Genomic DNA, 21495 nt, shown 5'->3' on the forward strand with positions numbered 1-21495 from the left:
GGCCCGCGTGGGGGGCAAGACATGCGCAGATTCCATGTTTTCCTCCTTTGGAGAGTCCCCTTTTGCCTCCACTTCTTTTGGCACATCCGGAACCCCTCAAACTGGTGTGACAAGCTCTGTAGCGAAACGCAAGCGCAGCTTCAGGGGAGAAAGTCTCATTCTTTGGCTAAGAGCACTAATACTGCGGCACATAGCGTGGCTTTCACAGCCGGTGTCTATTTCCCGCCTGCAAGTGTCAGATAATGTGACAGGCTTTTCTGGTTGAAAAAGGCTGTGCCTGCTTCTTCCCAGTTGAATCCAGTTCTGCAGATGGGATTCCAGCATGTCTTTGTGTTTCCTTTTAGTGACACTGGAGAGCAGACTGGCAGTTTCCACCATCGCTTCTGCACCGGTCTCTGTTCCTTTGCTATCGCAGGTTTTTTCTACAGCGTCTACCTATGTGACTTTTCTGGTGGATCTTCGGGATCCCACGGTAGGTTTCCAGTACTTGGGGTTGTACTGGCTATGTGCAGGTTCTTCCAGTCTTACTGGTGTCCTGCACTCCTTTCTCAGTCCTCAGGTTCCTGAACCTAATTTCGGACTACCAGCTGCTGGGAGAATGTTTCTCCATGAGTGATCAGCATCTGCTGCCCGCTTCCTTTCCGGACATTCTGGACTGGGATGGGATGCCTTTAGTGTCTTGGAAGTCCCAGGAGAGTCCCCTTAAATGTGCCAGGATCATAGCGCGCTTGCATCCCATGTACCTGGAATTCTCCAGGCATATAGCTTTGCAGAAGGTGGTTTTGGCTGTGGCACAAGTCACTAACCACACTTTCTTGCCCTCTGTTGGAGGGGTTGTCCTGACAGAGGTTCAGGACAGGTAGCTGGATTTTGTCCTCAAATGCCTTTTAGATTGCACAGCAGCAGAAGTTGAGCTACAGTGGCCTCCTTGTTGCCCGTACATGGCGCTCCAGGCTCCCCCGGGATACTGAGGGAGTTGTCCTTTGGGACTTTGATTTCCTAGTCTCCATGGTAACTTATTTGGCAGATAACTTCCTTGTTGTGGTGAAGGTTTTTGCTAAACTTGGAGCTTCTTTGGTGTCTGCCTGGAGGCTGAGGTGGATTTGCTGGTAGTCCGGTGTTTCTTCTTCTACGGCTGTACTGATCCGGTTTCCTTTCAGAGATTTGCTCTTGTTTGGCCCAGGTTTGGCTGACCTGGCCAGTGTGCAGGGCCATAGGCCTACAGTGCTTCCCGGGTTAAAACCTCGACTTGCCCGGCGATCTGGCCCGCCAAGATTTTTTTTTTTTTTGTCCTTACAGGAGACCTCTCCTGTACTCTAGACCCCCGACAACAGGGTCCAGTTAGAAGCACTTCCCAGATCTCGTTTTGGAAATCATGCGTGACATCAGTCTTCCAACAACCATTGTCCTGCCCATCCCAAGAGGGAGTTCTGATGCCAGGCTTCTGGCTTCTCTTTCTCGGTTTGGGGGAATGCTTCTTGGCCTACCAAACGGAGTGGTGGAGGGTGATTTCGGACCAGTGGGTCCTTGACATGCTCAGACAGGATTTCTGCTTTAAGTTTTTCTCTTCCGTCAGATTTTTCCCTGTTCTTGCCCACGGGAAATCCGGAACAAGCCTGGTGCGGGCGAGCCACGGTTCATGGATTGCTGGATCTGGCAACGATGGAACTGGTTCCACATGAAGACTTGGGCTCAGGGAGATACTCAATATTTTTCATCATTCCAAAGAAAGGCTCCGAAGATTGGAGGCCTGTTCTGGACCTTTCCTTGAATACCTTTCTGCATGTATCCCGTTTCCGGATGGCAACGGTGTGTACAGTTTTGGCGGCGGTAGCACCTGGGGAATCCTTGGTTTCCCTGGATTTCACAGAAGTTTACCTCCTCATCCTGATTTTTCAGGAGCACAGGAGGTTTCTGCGGTTTCCTGTACACGGTCAGCATTGTTAATTTACAGCTCTGCCCTCCAGGCTGGCAATGGAGCCATGTTTTTTCCCAAAGATCATGATGATGGTGGCTGCCCACCTGCCCTTCCAGGGTGTGTTAGGCCATCCGTCCCCAGCCGTCTGGCTGTTCAGGGTCCCCTCAATGGAGGAAGGCTGCTGGGCGGTTCACCAGGTGGTGCAATTGCTGGAAAGTCTAAAGTATTCAACTTGAAGAAGATTCATCGAGTACCACCGCCGAGCTAGCTGGACCTGCAAGTCTTGGGTCTCATAGTTGCAACCATGGATATGTTTCTGTGAGCCAGAGCTCGACTTCGACCTCTTCAGCTGTCTTTCCTGGATCTATGGAACTCCCGGTGGGCTTCGCTGGGTGTGACGCTGCCTGGGTTGGTGGCAGCCTGCAGCAGCCTGCCATGGGGGCTGCCTCCTCTGACACTAGGCAGTGTTTCCTCTGAGGGTCCTAGACTGGGTGACCCTGATGTCGGACGCGAGACTCTCCAGTTGGGGGGCAGTTTGCAAAACTGTTCCAGCGCAAGGCCATTGGACGGCACTGGATTGCAGATGGCCCATCAATCACCCGGAACTCTCATATGGCACATCAATAGCCATAACTCTCATAAAACTCAGATACAGGGTCGTTGTGACATGCGTGACACTTTGTTAGGCAAAATACATCTGGTTCTAGAACTTATCAATAAATTAATGAAGTTGGTGTCTTTTCCAACTACAGTAGAGATTCAGGGAACTCTGTTATACTGCAGTACTAGGTCCATGGCCCCTACAATCTGGATGCTGAGAAGATGCAGTTGAGTTCACAGAATCTGACTATCATATTAAATTTTTTCAGTTAAGATTAAGGAAACATTTTTATGTTGATACAGCATTTTTGTTCAGCTCCTTCCCTTAAAATGTCCATATGTGTGCTGTTTTAAAAAAATGGTTATTTAGTTTTACATTTGTTGTATTTCCCTGAACAGCAGGCTAAATCAGTCATACAAACACTCCCATTTGTCTTTAAAACAAAAACAAAACAAAAAAACCCTATCACAACATCTTAGCGTTAAGATTTATGAATCTTGCATCATGCATATTTGTGTGACTCTGGCTGTGAGTTAGTAATCATGCCCTCTGTTTTATTTTTAACTTCTATCTGCTAAAATGTTCTATCTTTGCATTGTTAGATGATGTCTCCTATACTTGTGACTGATTAATCCTGCTGTTCAGGGTTTACATTAATTACAATTAACTTACTTTGCTTTCAGTGACAGTTGATATCATATATAAACTGATCCAAAATAAACTGAGGTAACCTTTCCCCCCAAAAAAAAGAAGGAATAATGGTTGACTCGAATATAAACCGAGGTTAGAAATTTGGGTATGTGAGTGTTGTTTGTCATCCCCACCAGAACACCTGGCCTCAGTCACTCATGCAGAAAACATAAAAATACAAACCCACAAACTAAAAGTTTGTACACAAACAAAATCCTAATATGCCAGACTCTGCACAAAGTACACCATAAGAGAAATAGAAAGAAATGCATTTCTTCCTGAACTGTCCAAAATATAAAAACCACAGATGTAACTTTTCAAAGTTGACATATTTGAATCACTAAATTGAAAATAAAAACCATTTTCCTACCTTTGTTATTTGGCGATTTTATTTTTCTGGTCATCTTGTTCTCTTAACTGTGTTTTAGAGAGTTGCGCGGGGACAGAAATCCCACCCGTCCCCGCCAAAGTCCCACCCGTCCCCGTGAGGAATCCCTCCCGTCCCCACCCGTCCCCGCGAGGAATCCCCTCTGTCCCTGCCCATCCCTATAAACTTCAGAAATAGTTATTTCATTTAATTATGCTACTGAATTAAAGGCTCTGGTAGAAACCCATTTACAAATAAGCAAAAAGACTTTATTAATTTGGAAATATTAATTGGGAAGAATACATACTTTGTAAACGGGTTTCTGCCAGAGCCTCTAATGTTTATACATTTTTATCAACACAACTAATATACTACTTCATCCTGAAGAAAAAAAAAGAAATAGAATTCTTTTCCTACCTTTGTTTCTTGGTTTCTGCTTTCCTCATGTTCTCATTCAATTCCTTCCATCCACTGTCTCTCTTCCTTCTGCATCTTCCATTTGCTCTGTTACTGTGCCTCTCCCTTTCTTCCCTCTTCCAAATTGGTCTGGCACCCATCTTCTTCCCTCCGCTCCCCCCATAGTCTGGCATCTGTCTTCTTCCCTGCCAGCGTCTTCTCCCTACTCTCTCTTCCCCATTTCCTTTCAGCGTCCTTTTCCCCCCATCTTCCCCATGTCCTGTCAGCGTCCTTCTCCCCCCTCTGTCTTCTCCATGTGCTTTCAGTGTCCTTCTCCCCCCTCTGCTTCCCCATGTCCTTTCAGCGTCCTTCTCCCTCTCTGTCTTCCCCATGGCCTTTCAGTGTCCTTCTCCACCCCCCCTCTTCCCCATGTCCTTTCAGCGTCCTTCTCCACCCCTTTGTCTTCCCCATCTGCTTTCAGCATCCTTCTCTCCTCTCTGTCTTCCACAAGTGCTTTCAGAGTCCTTCCCCCCCTCCCCCCTCCGGCCCGTCTTCCCCATGGCCTTTTAGCATCCTTCTCCACCCCTTTGTCTTCTCCAGTGCTTTCAGCGTCCTTCTCCCCCCTCCTTCTCTCCCGCCCCGGGTGCAGCACAGCCGGCCAGGTCCCCTTACTTTTGTGGCGCTTCCCCGACCGACAACAGCCCCGGTCCGACAAACCTCCCTGCCCTTAACCGCAAATCTAAATTACTTTCTTACAGCTGCTGTAAGAAGGTAATTTAGATTCGCGGCTACAGGGCAGGGAGGATTGTCAGACCGGGGCTGTTGTCGGTCGGTCGGTCGGGGAAGCGCCACAAAATTAAGGGGACCTGGCCGGCTGTGCTGCATTCGGGGCAGACCGCCCCCTCCCTTGGTAGCCACTCGAACCGTGAGGCTACTCTCCGTCTCCTTACCTGCTCTGCTTGCAGCACAGAGCCGAACGGAAGTCCTCCCGACGTCAGCGCTGACGTCGGGAAGACTTCCCTTGGCTCTGTGCTGCAAGCAGAGCAGGTAGAGAGAAGAAGAGCCGCACGACTGAGTACATCCAGCCCCGCAGGAACCCCGCGATCCTCGGAGGCATCCCCACGGGATCCCCGCGACCCTAGGGGGCGTCCACACGGGATTCCCGCGACCCTAGAGGGCGTCCCCACGGGATCTCCGTGACCCGAAGGGGGAACCCGCGGGATGCTCGCGGGTCCCGCGGGATTCCCGTCGTCCCCGTTCCCGTGCAGCTCTCTACTCTGTTTCCAAAGACTTCTTTTGCATTTGTTTTTCTTTCCGCTCCTTCATTTTTTGCACTACATCCTTCTTTGGCACTGATTTTCATATTCAGTTTAATTCCATTTTTCTGCCTCCATCTCAAATCTATCTTTCTAACTCTTCCCTTTCACTCCATCCATGTGCACCATCTTTTCCTTCTCTTTCTCTTCTCTCCATTCATGTGCCCCATTTCTTCTCCTTCCCTCCGTCCATGTGCACCATCTCTTCCCCTTCACTCTATCCATGTGTCCTATCTCTTTGCCTTCCTGCCATTCATGTGCCACCATCTCCTTCCTCTTGCTGCCCGTGGCCTCCTTTACAGCGGTCTACCCAAGTGGAAATTGAAAGTTGCTTCAGAGGGGGTGCACCACGACAAAAGAAAAGTACAGAAGAAGTCATCCTCCACTACCCTTTCCTCCCTGCCCCAGATCGACATCACACTTACAGTCCCAATTCTTCAGAAACCGATACTCTGTGCCGGGCTGAAGGGCCTTGAGCATCTGTGCAGTGATGGCTTCCAGAGCATCAGGACTGTAAGTGTGATGTCGGTCTGGAGCAGGGGGAATGGATAGTGGAGGATTTGAGAGCCGGTCAATGAGGGGGGGGGGAGAAGATTGGAATGCCAGCATGATGCAGGCTGGAACTCATTTTCAGCGACAACCAGCGGTAGCAGGAGGCTCTTAACCTCCATAAAGGGAGCACGTCTCAAACAAATGGTAACGGAGCCCACTAGGGCCCAGGCAATCCTCGACCTGGTACTTACCAACGGGGATAGCGTCTCAGAGGTCTCAGTAGAAGATACGCTAGCCTCCAGCGACCACAACATAGTATGGTTCAACCTTAGAAAAGGCTTCCCTGGATCAAACACGAAAACAAAGTTACTCAATTTCCGGGGCACAGACTTCGCACGCATGGGAGATTGCGTCCATCGGACGCTGCAGGACCAAGCGGAGACCAATGATGTAGAAGCTAAGTGGTTAACACTGATATCAACCATACATGAAGCAACTAGCCGCTTCATAAAATCAGTAAATAAACAACAAAGAAACAATAAACCCCAATGGTTCACCACGGAGATCTTGCACCTCATTAAGGAGAAGAAAAAAGCGTTTCTCTCCTACAAGCGCACGGAGAATATACAAGCGCAAGGTAGAATATAGGACCAGGTCTACAGCGGTCAAAATGGCAGTTAGGGAGGCAAAACTTTGAGTGGAAGAAATTCTGTCAAAAAACATTAAAAAGGGGGACAAATCCTTCTTCAGGTATATTAGTGACAGAAAAAGGAACACAGGCGGGATAGTACGCCTTAGAAGACCAGACGGAAGTTACGTGGAAGCAGATTCCGATAAAGCCGAACTACTGAATTAATTCTTCTGCTCAGTCTTCACCTGTGAGGCACCGGAACACGGTCCGCAGATGAAGGCAACACAAAGCACAGAAGACCCGTTTCAGAATTTTGAGTTCACACCAGGTGAAGTTTACAGTGAACTGGCAAGACTCAAGGTGAACAAAGCCATGGGACCAGACAATTTGCACCCAAGAGTGCTCAGAGAATTGAGCGATGTCCTGGCGAAACCGTTGGCTGAGCTATTCAATCTCTCCCTAAGTAAGGGGAAAGTTCCCCTGGACTGGAAATTAGCTAATGTCGTTCCTCTGCATAAAAAGGGTTGCAGGGCAGAGACTGCGAATTATAGAGTCTCACATCAATAGTGTGCAAACTCATGGAAACACTAATTATAAGCAAATTGGACACGATCTTGAATGAAGGGAATCTTCGGGATCCCAGTCAGCATGGATTCACCAAGGGTAGGTCCTGCCAATCCAATCTCATCAGCTTCTTTGACTGGGTAACAAGAAAGTTGGACTTGGGAGAGTCTTTGGACGTCGTGTACCTGGACTTCAGTAAAGCTTTTGACAGTGTCCCACACCGTAGGCTGCTAAGCAAGCTGGAATCGATGGGGTTAGGAGAGACACTAACTGCATGGGTCAATGATTGGCTGAGTGGCAGGCTTCAGAGGGTAGTGGTTAATGGTACCCTCTCTAAAACATCGGAGGTGACCAGTGGAGTGCCGCAGGGCTCGGTCCTGGGTCCACTCCTTTTCAACATATTCATAGGGGATCTGACTCAAGGGCTTCAAGGTAAAATAACACTATTCGCCGATGACGCCAAACTATGTAATATAGTAAGTGAATGCAGTTTACAGAATTATATGGCGCAGGACCTGCTTACATTGGAAAGTTGGTCCTCAACCTGGCAGCTAGGCTTCAATGCTAAGAAATGTAAGGTCATGCACCTCGGAAGCGGAAATCCATGCAGGACGTACTTGAACGGAGAAACTTTAACTAGGACTTCAGCAGAACGAGATGTAGGAGTAATCATCAGTGCAGACATGAAAACTGCCAATCAAGTGGAGAAGGCTTCATCTAAGGCAAGGCAGATATTGGGTTGTATCAATAGAAGTTTCGTCAGCCGAAAGCCTGAAGTCATAATGCCGTTGTACAGGGCCATGGTGAGACCTCATCTGGAGTACTGTGTGCAATTCTGGAGGCCACATTACAGTAAAGATGTGCGCAGAATTGAATCGGTTCAGCGGACAGCCACCAGGATGATCTCAGGGCTCAAGGGTCTCTCGTATGAAGAGAGACTGAACAAATTGCAGCTCTACACTCTCGAGGAACGTAGGGAGAGGGGAGACATGATCGAAACATTTAAGTACCTCACGGGACGTGTCGAAGTGGAAGATGATATTTTCTTTCTCAAGGGACCCTTGGCCATAAGAGGGCACCTTGTCAAACTCAGGGGCGGAAAATTTAATGGCGACACCAGAAAGTATTTCTTCACAGAGAGAGTGGTTGATCATTGGAACAAGCTTCCAGTGCAGGTGATCGAGGCAGACAGCGTGCCAGACTTTAAGAATAAATGGGATACCCATGTGGGATCCCTACGAGGGTCAAGATAAGGAAATTGGGTCATTAGGGCATAGACAGGGGGTGGGTAAGCAGAGTGGGCAGACTTGATGGGCTGTAGCCCTTTTCTGCCGTCATCTTCTATGTTTCTATGCGATAGCAATGTTCATCATTGGGGATAGCAGTGCTGGTCATCGGGGGTTTGGTGGGGGGATGGAGAGATAGTGCCAGTCATGGGAAGGGGTGGAAGATAGCAGTGCCAGGCATCTGGGGGGAAGGGGTGGAAAATAGCAGTGCCAGGCATCTGGAGGGGTGGAAAATAGCACTGTTGCTCATAGAAACATAGAAACATAGAAAGATGACGGCAGATAAGGGCCATAGCCCATCAAGTCTGCCCACACCATTTACCCACCCTCTCAAATCTACTGACCCCCTAAAGAATAATTGTAATTATACTGTCACTCTACTGACCCGCTCATTCAGTCCTAGTGACCCTATCCCTTGGCATGACCTCGTAGGGATCCCACATAGGTATCCCATTTATTCTTGAAGTCTGAGATGCTGCGTGCCTCGACCACCTGCACTGGAAGCTCGTTCCAATGCTCAATCACTCTCTCCGTGAAGAAGTATTTCCTGGTGTCTCCACGGAACTTCCCTCCCCTGAGCTTGAGCGGATGTCCTCTTGTGGTCGAGGGTCCCCTGAGAAGAAAGATATCATCTTCCACCTCTACCCATCCCGTGATGTACTTAAATGTCTCAATCATGTCTCCCCTCTCCCTACGCTCCTCGAGAGTGTAGAGCTGCAATTTGCTCAGTCTTTCTTCGTACGGGAGACCCTTTAGCCCCGAGACCATCCTGGTGGCCATCCGCTGAACCGATTCAACTCTGAGCACATCCTTACGGTAATGTGGCCTCCAGAATTGAACACAGTATTCCAGATGTGGTCTCACCATGGCTCTGTACAGTGGCATCATGACTTCAGGTTTCCTGTTGACGAAGCTTCTCTTGATACAGCCTATCATTTGCCGTGCTTTAGATGAAGCCTTCTCCACTTGAGTGGATGCTTTCATGTCAGCACTGATGATTACTCCTAAGTCTCGTTCTGCCGTAGTCCTGGCTAAAGTTTCTCCATTCAGGGTGTAAGTTCTGCAAGGATTTCCGTTGCCGAGATGCATGACCTTACATTTCTTGGCATTGAAGCCCAGCTGCCAGATCAAGGACCAACTTTCTAAAGTACGCAGGTCTTGCTCCATAGCATCCTGAAGATTATAGCCGTTTACTACATTGAATAGTTTGGCATCATCAGCGAATAAGGTTACCTTGCCTTGGAGCCCTTGAGTCAGATCCCTAATGAATATGTTGAAGAGGAGTGGGCCCAGGACCGAACCCTGTGGCACTCCGCTGGTCACCTCTGACATTTTAGAAAGGGTACCGTTGACCACCACCCTCTGAAGTCTGCCACTAAGCCAATCTTTAACCCATGCAGTTAGAGTCTCTCCTAATCCCATAGATTTCATCTTGTTCAGCAGCCTGCGGTGTGGGACGCTGTCAAACGCTTTGCTGAAGTCCAGGTACACGACGTCCAGGGACTCTCCTGAGTCTAGTCTTCTTGTTACCCAGTCAAAGAAGCTTATTAGATTGGACTGGCATGACCTACCCTTGGTGAATCCATGTTGGCTGGGATCCCGGAGATTTCCCTCGTTCAGGATCGTATCTAATTTATACTTAATTAGTGTTTCCATGAGTTTGCACACTATTGAGGTGAGGCTTACCGGTCTATAGTTCGCAGCCTCAGCCTTGCAACCCTTTTTATGTAGAGGAACGACGTTGGCTGTTTTCCAGTCCAACGGAACTTTCCCCGTACTTAGTGAGAGATTGAAGAGCACCGCCAACGGTTCTGCCATGACATCTCTCAATTCTCTGAGCACTCTTGGGTGTAAATTGTCCGGTCCCATGGCCTTGTTTACCTTTAGCCTTGCCAGTTCGTTGTAGACGTCCCCAGGAGTGAACTCAAAGTTCTGAAACGGGTCATCCACGTCTTGTATTATCATCAACTGTGGTCCGTGTCCCGGTGCTTCGCAGGTGAAGACTGAGCAGAAATATTCATTTAGTAGTTCTGCTTTTTCTGAATCCGCCACCGCGTAGTTTCCGTCCGGTTGTCTAAGGCGTACTATACCGTCTGTGTTCCTTTTCCTATCGCTGATATACCTAAAGAAGGATTTGTCCCCTTTTTTAATGTTTTTTGCCAGAGTTTCTTCCACTCGACGTTTGGCCTCCCTAACTGCTTTTTTGACCGCTGCCGATCTGGTCTTATATTCTACTTTAGTTTCTCTTCTCTGGGTGCGTTTGTAGGAAAGAAATGCTTTTTTCTTCTCCTTAATGAGGAGTGAGATCTCTTCAGTGAACCATTGGGGTGGGGAGGGGAGGGAAAAAAAGTGCCATAATCCAAAGGAGGCTCGAATATAAACTGAGAATCTCATTTTGGCGCCATATTTTTGGCCCCAAAATCTCGTTTTATATTTGAGTATATACGGTATGTCCAAAAATGACAATTTTTTGTTCAGTCTTCCAAATTATTGAATAAAATATTAAAAGATAGTTGTTCAAGCACACTCATCCCTGTGATGTCCCACGTATGATGATGATATAACATTGAAAATATTGATTGTGATTCTTTAGTACCTCCTTAAAGCCATTTTTTTTTTACCCACTCAAAAATGCTACAAATAAATAGAATGATTGACATTACAAGAATAGTAAAGTGAAATGTTCTTTCTTAATCAATTATTTTCCTTTTTATACATTTAGAATTTTCATTTTATTTCTCTTTTTGTTTTGTGAGAAAATACTAACATAAAATTGTTGTGATAATTCATAGGTGATTTACCTGTTGTGTGCATATGCTGATACCTCTGGCCCCACCATGAGATACTTGCGAACCAGCCAGGACTTCCTATTTTCTCAGCTTCAGCATTTACCATTCTCAGTCAAAGGTAATAAAGTAATTCATTTAAAGTATGTTTGTTTGTTTTTTTACCAAAACAAGTGTTTGAAAGATGCTATTTTCTTTAGTGAATGCTTTCCTATGTCTAACAGTTATCAGTATAGAAATAAGCAGGAGAGCGTTTTGGTATGACCTTGTCTAAAATATTGTCACCAGTTCTGGAGATCCCATCTCTAGAAATATATTGACTCTATAGTGGAAATGTAGAAGAGGGCTTCTAAATCCATGTAGTCTGTTCCATTAGCATTATAAAGTAAACTGGAAAAGCACAGGGTTTAATTCTCTTAGGGGGTTCCTATATTTAGGTGATAGGAAAACACCTATTTAAATCTTAGTCTATAAATAAAAATATATATATATATATATTTCCCTAGAATATTAGCCTGTGCTGAACAATGTACCTATATTTAAAATGTGAACACTTGAACCATTTATTGAACTGGTGTAAATGCGCACACTTAAATTGCATGTTACTGTTTATAGATTATAAAATTACAAATAAGTATTATGCAAACCAGAGTATTAGATGTCTGGACAATATATTATCAACGGAACATCAAGTCAATGGTTAGGAGGCAATATTTTTGCCTTATAAGGAAACTGTGAGCTATTTGCCGATACTTAGAAGAATCCACTTTTGGTTTAGTTGTACAACCAACTATACTTTATTAACTTGATTATTGTAACATACTGTAGTTTCTAGTGCAATGTGTCCAGTGGTCCTGAAACAATAGGATTCTTTCAGAAAACTGTCAATCATATTTTCAACTCTGTCTCCTTTTCAGGAAGTTGCTCCTGCCCCTCAGTTTGTTTTCTTCAAGTAATTAACTCAAAAGTATTTCTAATCTGCTTTTCAGTTTTATTATTTTCGGTTATTTTTTCTCAGTATTCATTTTTTATTAGAGACAAAGAGCCGTTGCTCAGACGGTATCATAAAAAGTGTGGTAATGTCTGTGAGATTTGTAAAAACACCATTGAGTCAAACGAGTGGGTTCATCCCCGCACTCATAAATCTTACACCTTAAAATCTATTACTCATTGCAAATCATCAAGGGTCATATATGTAATAATGTGCCCTTGTCATCTTTTATATGTGTGGCGTACCCAGAGAACTATAAAAAATCGTCTTATCTAATATAATAAAATGGTAGGACGCGCATGCGCACTAAAAAAAAGTGTTCCCTGATCCGTCCCGTTTTTTTTTAGTGCGCATGCGCGGGTTTACGTCACCAAACTCGGCAACTTGGACAACAATCGCGCTTATGCTCAAGCCGCCGCCACGAATCCTCTCTCGAACCGCACCAGGATCGAGAGAGGAGCTGCGGCGGGGGCTTGAGCATAAGCGCCATTGTTGTCCCCCTACCTAGCTGCGAGGCTGCGGCGGCCTTCCTCACGGTTTCACGGTGCTTGGTCCGCCAAACAATTCCTGCCGTTGACCAAATTTGCCCCACCGTTCCTTCCCTTCCTCCATCAGGTACAGTTCAGCTCCGCCTATGTTAAAAGCAGCTGCTTTGAAATTGGAGCCCTGCCGCCACTGTAACAAGTTCCCTCTGCCGCGGTCCCATATGTCAGAGAAGGGACGGGACCAAGGCAGAGGGGAAAGTGCTACGGCAGTGGCAGGGCTCCGATTTCGACGCGGCTGCTTTTAACATTGGTGGAGCTGCACTGCACCTGATGGAGGGAGGGAAGGAAAGGTGGTTGTGCGCTGTTGAGCCCCTCTGCACGGGCCCAAACCAAAAAAGGAGCCAGGACTCTTCCCAACCCGGCGCCGCCAGACCCGACAAAACGGCCCTACACTCACAGACCCGCGAGCAGGGTTGCCATGGAAACCTAACCGGAATTACATGCAGTCGCGCAAGGGTCAGTGAGAGGGGATCAGGAGCTAAAGAGAGATTGAAAAAAACAAACAAACAACAGTGCACAAGTAGAGAGAGACACACAGACAGTCACAGAAGGACAGGGGGCTAAAGAGACAGATTGAAAAAATAACAAAACACAGAGGACAAGGAGAGAGAGACAGGAAAAAAAATGACAAACAGACATACAGCAGCCAAGGAGACAGACATACTTACATATAGCGTCCAAGTAGACAGACAGAGAGACAGCAAAAAAATACAAACAGCCAAGGAGACAAACAGAAAAAAATAAAAAATACAATGCCCAAGGATAAATTCAGGAAAAAAAACCTTCCAGACATACAGTGGCCAAGGAGTTAGACTGAAAAAAAGGCATACAGACATACAGCAGCCAATGAGACAGACAGACTGACAGCGACCAAGTAGACAATCAGCAAAAAAACACAAACAAACACACAAAGCAAAAAATTAGAAACATACAGCGGCCAAGGAGATAGGCATGCAACAAATAGGAAAAATAAAAAAACTTTTAATAAATCAACCATACATGAAGAAGGAATAAAAAAAAAAAAAGGGAAAAGACACCTACAGGGAAACACAGGATCAAGAGCATACAGAGAAAACAGAAGTTTGCAGGAATCAGGAACATATAGAGGAAGGAGAGCAGAGACCCCTGCAAGAAGAGAAAAATAGCAAAGAGACTGGGGATGAGAAAGAGAGCAGAGATGCTTGCAGGGAGAAAAAGCTAAGCAGTAATGTTACAGCTTGAGAGTGCAGACTGAGGAAGAAAGCAGAGACAGCGCTACACAGGGAAATGGAGGGAGGAAAGAGACAGAAAGAAAAATACAGACAGACATAAATTCTAGCACCCGTTAATGTAACGGGCTTAACGACTAGTAGAACATAAGAGCTGAATTAACACTCAATCTATGAGTTCTCCCATGGTTCCCCATTGCATGCAATTTCAACATTCTTTTGCAGATTTACGCTGGGGCATCATAGAACAGGTTCCTGAGAATTTTGAGGGAGATAAACTCAGCGGTGCAGCCTGCGTATAGATTTCATTCACAGTTTCACCAAGGTCTTTATCGGTCTATTTTTTATACTTTTATTACAAATAATTTATTCTTTTTTCTATAACTCTATATTTGTTTGTTTTTATACTCATCTCTTTCATGAAGCCTAGCAGGGGTTCTTCATTCCAACATAGGCTATGTTTCGCCCAGGGGGCTTTATCAAGGTATTTCCCCTGACAATATAAAAGAGGTATATCAATAAATATAACTCAGCCATAGTTACTTTTCACACAGTTTTAAAACTACCCCACAGAAACGTAACTTAAAGCCTCTAAGGGTAATCTTGCTAAACTTCAATTGGTATATTTAAATCAGCACATTTAAACTTATAGTGTTCTTGCAAATACCTTGGTTATGCCGGTTCCATGAGTGCTATATCGTCAAGTTTCCTCAGCAAACATGGCCGCAACTTTTTTTGGAAATAATTTAAACGTAATGATCTCATTTGTATGTATCCAATCAGATTTCAAGGCAGACATGGAACTATTTAAACTATTTAATGTCATCCATTCTACTTCCGTATTAAGACCCCGTGGTTTGAAAGTATTTAGTGAAAAAATCAATTTTTGTTCATTAAAATTTAAACGTTCTACATAGTTATCACCTTCCCACCCTACTTCAATATAGTCTATAATTCTCCATTTCAAGTCTGTAATTTTATGCCTCAATGCTTGCCAATGTTGAACAAGGGGTGCATCCAGACTCCCGGTATTAATTTTAGATTTGTGTTCCGTAAGCCTAACATTGATTTTCCTACTTGTTCTGCCTACATATACCAAATCACACTGGCATTGGATAATATATACTACATGAGTGCTCACACATGAAGTGTTTATCCTCGATTTAAAGACCTTCTTCGTACCTGGATGGGTCCATTCTGGACCTACTATAGCTTGCTTACACCATTGACATTGTCCACAGATTTTATGAGCAAAGATTTGATCACCTTTCTCTCCTTCACCCCTTTTCTCAAATTTCTGAAGAGATAATATTTCCCCTATAGTCTGTCCTCTCTTGTAGGATACAGTCGGATATTGCTGAAAACATGGGTGAAGCTGCAATACTGACCAATGGTTTTTCATACTTTGAAAGAATTTCCCACTTATATCTATATAGGGAAGTATACAGATCAGATTTTCATCTGTATCATTTATAATTTTCTCTTGGATAAGTAAGGATCTCTGGGCAAATTTAGCCAGGAGGTAGGCTTTCCTAATAGATTTCCTTGGGTATTCTCTTTCTTGAAACCTTTGGGTCATTATTTTAGCCTGTCTATCAAATTCCTCTTGATCTGAGCAAATACGCCGTATTCTCAGAAATTGGCTCACTGGTATATTATATTTTAGAAAATATGGGTGATAACTCAAAAAATGTAGAAAATTGTTCCGTTCTACCTCTTTCCTATACAGAGTAGTTCTAATAGGCTGATCTTTCTTGATCATTAAATCCAGGTACGCAATCTTATTTGGATGATAAGTCATAGTAAAGGTGAGATGTGGATCCAAGGTGTTAATCCATACTAAAAACCCTTCTAATTCCACATAAGATCCCCCCCCAGAGGATCAACACGTCATCCAGGTAGCGTTTCCATAATTTCACATTTTGAAAGATTGGTGCTGGATATATATAATCTGCTTAAAATTCAGAGACATACAAATTAGCCCCCATCGCGACTCCTTGAGTCTGATAGTAGAAATTACCTTGATACCAAAAATAGTTTGATTTTACTACTAATGTAGCTAACTTCATAAGCCAATCTTTTTTGAAACGGCCCAGATCCATATTACCTAAGGTTTCTTCCACTATTTCCAATGCAGCAGTTTGAGGAATTTGGGTATACAAAGATGTAATATCAAAAGTTACAAAAAAAAGTAGTCGCAGATGTATTCTCCGTCTCTAAAGAACAAAAATGGATTTTTTCACTAAATACTGTCAAACCACAGGGTTTTAATACGGAAGTAGAATGGATGACATTAGTTTAAATAGTTCCGTGTCTGCCTTGAAATCTGATTGGATACGTGCAAATGAGATCATTACGTTTAAATTCTTTCCAAAAAAAGCCGCGGCCATGTTTGCTGAGGAAATTTGACAATATAGCACTCATGGAACTGGCATAACTAAGGTATTTGCAAGAACACTATAAGTTTAAATGTGCTGATTTAAATATACCGATTGAAGTTTAGTAAGATTACCCTTAGAGACTTTACGTTATGTTTCTGTGGGGTAGTTTTAAAACTGTCTGAAAAGTAACTGTGGCTGAGTTATATTTATTGATATACCTCTTTCATATTGTCAGAGGAAATACCTTGATAAAGCCCTCTGGGCGAAACATAGCCTATGTTGGAATGAAGTTCATAAGTACATAAGTAGTCGCCTCCGCCGGGGCAGACCAGAGGTCCATCCAGCCCAGCGGTCCGCTCACGCGGCGGCCCATCAGGCATATTGCCTGATCAGCGGTCCCTGACTAATTTTATGCCTACCTCTACACTTATCTCTAAACCTTCCACTGCTCTTATCTGTACCCCTCAATCCCTTTGTCTTCCAGGAACCTATCCAGGTCATCCTTGAAACCCTGTACTGTGCTATTTCTTATCACGGCCTCCGGAAGGGTGTTCCATGTGTCCACCACCCTCTGTGTGAAAAAGAACTTCCTTGCGTTTGTTTTAAACCTGTCCCCCTTCAATTTCATCGAGTGACCCCTTGTTCTTGTGGTTTCTTTCAAATTGAAAAATCTGTCTTTGTCAACCTTTTCGATGCCCCTCAGGATCTTGAAGGTCTCTATCATATCTCCTCTGAGTCTCCGCTTTTCCAGGGAGAACAGCCCCAGCTTCTTCAGTCTGTCAGTGTATGTAAGGTTTTCCATACCCTTAATCAGTTTAGTTGCTCTTCTCTGGACTCCCTCAAGCATTGCCATGTCCTTTTTGAGGTACGGTGACCAGTACTGTACACAGTATTCCAGATGCGGGCGCACCATAGCCCGGTACAGTGGCAGGATGACTTCCTTCGTTTTGGTCGAGATACCCTTCTTAATGATACCTAACATTTGGTTTGCTTTCCTCGAGGCTGTGGCGCATTGTGCCGACGCCTTCAATGTCGTGTCTACCATCACTCCCAAGTCTCTTTCCAGATTACTGACCCCTAGCATTGATCCCCCCATTTTGTAAGTGAACATCGAGTTCCTTCTCCCTATATGCATGACCTTGCATTTCCCTACATTGAAGCTCATTTGCCACTTTTTCGCCCATTCTTCCAATGTCGTAAGATCCCTTTGGAGATTCTCGCAGTCAACCGTGGTTTCAACCTTGCTGAATAGTTTGGTGTCATCTGCAAATTTGATGACCTCGCATTTTGTTCCTGCCTCCAGGTCGTCAATGAATATGTTAAACAGGAGCGGTCCCAGCACCGATCCTTGAGGAACCCCGCTCGTGACCCCTTGCCAGTCCGAGTAATGGCCCTTTACACCAACCCTCTGCTTCCTGTCTGCCAGCCAGTTTTTGATCCATCGGTGGACCTCCCCGCATACCCCATGATTCCATAGCTTCCTGAGCAACCGCTCATGTGGTACCTTATCGAAGGCTTTCTGGAAGTCTAGGTAAATTATGTCTATGGGTTCACCTTTGTCCACCTGGTTATTTACCCCCTCAAAGAAGTACAACAAGTTTGTGAGGCACGACCTACCCTTGCAGAACCCATGCTGGCTCGACCTTAGCTGTCCATTTTTTTTCGATATGGTCACAGATGCTGTCCTTAATCAGTGCCTCCATCATCTTTCCCGGGACCGATGTGAGGCTTACCGGCCTATAGTTTCCCGGGTCGCCCCTCGAACCCTTCTTGAAGATGGGCGTGACATTAGCTATTTTCCAGTCCTCCGGGATCTCTCCAGTTTTTAGGGATAGGTTGCATATTTGCTGAAGTGTCTCTGCTATTTCATTCCTTAATTCCTTGAGCACCCTTGGGTGAATGCCGTCCGGACCTGGCGACTTGTCGCTCTTTAGCTTGTCTATCTGCCTGAGGACATCCTCCTGGCTCACCTCTAATTGGACCAGCTTGCTATCTTGATCTCCATTTTCTATTTCCTCTGGTTCCGGAATGTTGGATGTGTCCTCCCTCGTGAAGACCGACGTAAAGAAGTCATTTAACTTGTCAGCTATTTCTTTTTCCTCCCTCACTACTCCCTTTCTATCCCCATCATCCAAGGGCCCCACTTCCTCCCTCGCTGGTTGCTTTCCCTTTACGTACCTGAAGAATGATTTGAAATTTTTTGCCTCTCCCGCTAGTCTCTCTTCATATTCCCTCTTTGCTCTCCTAACCACTCGGTGGCACTCCTTCTGGCTTTCCTTGTGTTCCTTTTGGTTGGCCTGCGTTTGGTCCTGTTTCCATTTTTTGAACGATGCTTTCTTGTTACTGATCGCCTTTTTTACAGCTGCCGTTATCCATGCTGGGTTCTTTATTCGATTTTTCTTGCACTCTTTTCTGAACCTGGGGACATACAGGTTCTGTGCTTCGTGCACCGTACGCTTGAGCAGGGTCCAGGCGATTTCTACGGACTCTATCTTCCTTGTGCTGCCGTTGAGTTTCTTCCCCACCATTTTCCTCATTGCATCATAATTCCCTTGTTGTTGTGGTTCTTTTCACCCTGGATGATCCCAGTTCTAGTCTGCACTGGATCATGTTGTGATCGCTGTTCCCCAGTGGGTCTAATACCGCTACTTCCTTTGCAGGTCCCCCCAGTCCACTGAAGATTAGATCAAGAGTAGCTTCTCCTCGTGTAGGTTCCGTGACCAGCTGTTCCAGGAAGCAGTCCCTCGTGGCTTCCAGGAATTTGGTCTCTCTCTCGCAACTTGAGTGCCCGATACTCCAGTCTATCCCAGGGTAGTTGAAGTCCCCCATCACCACCACACTTCCATTCTTGCATACCTGCCGCAGTTCCGTCTCCAGGTCCCGGTCGATTTCTTCCGATTGGCCAGGCGGACGATAGTATAGACCCAATTTGATGTCTGCTCCAGATCCTCCTGGTAGCTTAACCCATATTGATTCCAAGCCTTCCGACCTTACTGCTGTTTCCATTTTGGTTGAGGGTATGGAGTCTTTTATGTATAGCGCTATTCCTCCACCCTTCTTGTGTGTCCTGTCTCTCCTGTAAAGTTTGTACCCTGGTATGACCACATCCCATTTATTGTCATCAGCCCACCATGTTTCTGTGATTCCAATTATGTCCAGGGCTTTTTGACTGGCTATAATTTCCAGCTCTCCCATTTTGGCCCTGAGGCTCCTCGCATTTGTGTAGAGGCAATATAGGTCCTGATTTGTCGCCCGCCCTGCTGTTTTCTTTCCATGGCTCGGCGCTCCCACCTGGCTTGCCTTTACTCGGTCATCCACCTCCCGTGGCGTGTCCGTTTTGCCCCCATCCAGTATCCCCTTTTTTGGATGGTCCCCTGGCTCCCATTGTTCTCTTTCAACCATGCCTGTTAGATTCGTTTGGGCACTGGGCCCCTGCATTGCATCTGTGGGCCTTTTTTCTGAAGATTTCCACTCAGCCCTTTTGTCTAAAAGTTCCCTCCCAGTCCCTTTGTCCAAGAGTTCCCACTCGGTCCCTTTGCCCAAAAGTGTCCCCTCAGTCCCTTTATCCAAGAAGCCTCTCATAGTCCCTTTGCCCAAGAATTTTCTCTCAGTCCCTTTGTCCAAAAGATCCCACTCGGTCCCAAGCTCTCTTTTGCAATGTCCTTGCTCAGTATCATTTTTTGATACCAATGTCCGGTGTGTCGAGGCCAGATCGACTTCCGGCTTTCCCCTTCTCCTCAGTTTAAAGCTAGGTCTATGGCGTTTTGGATGTTTCTTGCCAGCTGCCTCGTCCCAGCTGTACTCAGGTGCAGTCCATCTCTCCTGTAGAGCTTGTTCTTCCCCAAGAAGGTCGTCCAGTTTCGAACAAAGTGGAATCCCTCCTCCTCGCACCATCTCCTCAGCCATCCGTTCATTACTTGTAGTTCGCTCTGTCTTCTTGCGTCTGCTCTTGGTACTGGCAGGATCTCCGAGAAGGCTATCCTCTTTGATCTCAGCTTCAGTTTCCGCCCCAGGATCCTGAACTGCTCAGTCAGTGTAGTCTGGTTGAAATTTTTCCTGCTGACGTCGTTGGTTCCAATGTGGATTACAACTGCCGTCTCCTCTGTCTCGGCTCCCTCCAGGATTCTATCAATTCTGCTGATGACGTCTGTTGTTCTTGCCCCCGGGAGACATGTCACTAGTCGGTCCTCCCTCCCTCCGGCAATGTGACTGTCCACTTCTCGCAGGATTGAGTCTCCTACTTCAACAGCAGATTTCCCCTTCCTCAGATTTCTCTCTGGTCTCAGGTCCGTGTCCTCCGGGCTCTGCTGGATCTCCGCTGGTCCTTCCGCCAGGTCCTGTTGGGTACCATCATCTGCATTTTCAGACCCTACGCTAGGTCCCACTCCCATGGTGTTTGTTGGTTCCTGACCTCCAGCTGCCGGATCCTGTCTGATACGCTGGTGGTCCTGTGCCTCTGCCATCTGCCAGGCCTCCTCTATGAACTTCTTGAGCTCTCTGACTTGTTCTGTGATATGGCTCTCTCTGGTAGTATCCTCCGTTTCCCCACACTGTTCCTCTATTGAGCAGAGTCCCTCCAGCTCCTGGACTCTAACCTGCAGCCTTCCGACCTCCCTCTTCAGGCTATCCAGTTCCTGGCATCGATTGCATATGTATGCCCGCCTCCCAAAGGGGAGGTAGTCATACATATGACATGCGATGCAGTATACTGGGTAGCCCTGCTGGATTCCTGCAGCCTCCATTTCTCTGTTTTCTTTCCTGTGTTCTGTAAGAGAAGAGAGAGAAAGAGAATGAGAATGAATCGCAAATAAATTAGAGAAAATGTACCTCAGGAATTTCTCTGCTGGGCTGCCTGTGCTCCTGGCTCCTTCTTAAGGCTCCTCCGCAAGGGCGCTCCCGCTAAGGCGAGCGCCTTTGCTGCTCGCCTTCGCAGCGCGCCGAACGGCTGCGCGCCGTTGGCTCCCTGCCTTTTAAGGGGGAGCCCGGCTGAAGTCGCTGACGCGATGTGGGTGGGCGGAGCTAGCTCTCGCCCGCCCCTGGCTCACCGCGTCCCCCTCGCCTTTCTCCTTTCCTGCTCGCTGCCGCTGGAATCGGCAGCGAGCCCTGTAGCTTCTGCCCTCGCCTGCCTGCCTCCTGCAGTACCCCTGCTATGCTTCATGAAAGAGATGAGTATTAAAAACAAACAAATATAGAGTTATAGGAAAAAGAATAAATTATTCGTAATAAAAGTATAAAAAATAGACTGATGAAGACCTTGGTGAAACTGTGAATGAAATCTATACGCAGGCTGCACCGCTGAGGTCTTAAAGTGGGATTGAACTGA

General features: G+C 46.1%; 1 protein-coding gene across 5 annotated transcripts in view; it reads left to right on the plus strand.

Annotated features, from left to right (window-relative positions):
- The window catches only part of NUP205 (nucleoporin 205), a 1504202-nt gene that overhangs the window by 805538 nt on the left and 677169 nt on the right, over positions 1–21495 (plus strand). For all 5 annotated transcript variants that reach the window (XR_004540594.1, XM_033957880.1, XM_033957883.1 and 2 more), the window contains exon 23: positions 11054–11168. Coding sequence is in view for 4 of the 5 variants with exons in the window: in XM_033957880.1 (XP_033813771.1) it covers positions 11054–11168 (115 nt within the window). In the remaining variant the exon portion in view is untranslated. The remainder of the gene's footprint in view (positions 1–11053; positions 11169–21495) is intronic.

Source organism: Geotrypetes seraphini, chromosome 9 (genome assembly GCF_902459505.1).
Source record: "Geotrypetes seraphini chromosome 9, aGeoSer1.1, whole genome shotgun sequence".
Classification (NCBI taxonomy): Eukaryota; Metazoa; Chordata; class Amphibia; order Gymnophiona; family Dermophiidae; genus Geotrypetes; species Geotrypetes seraphini.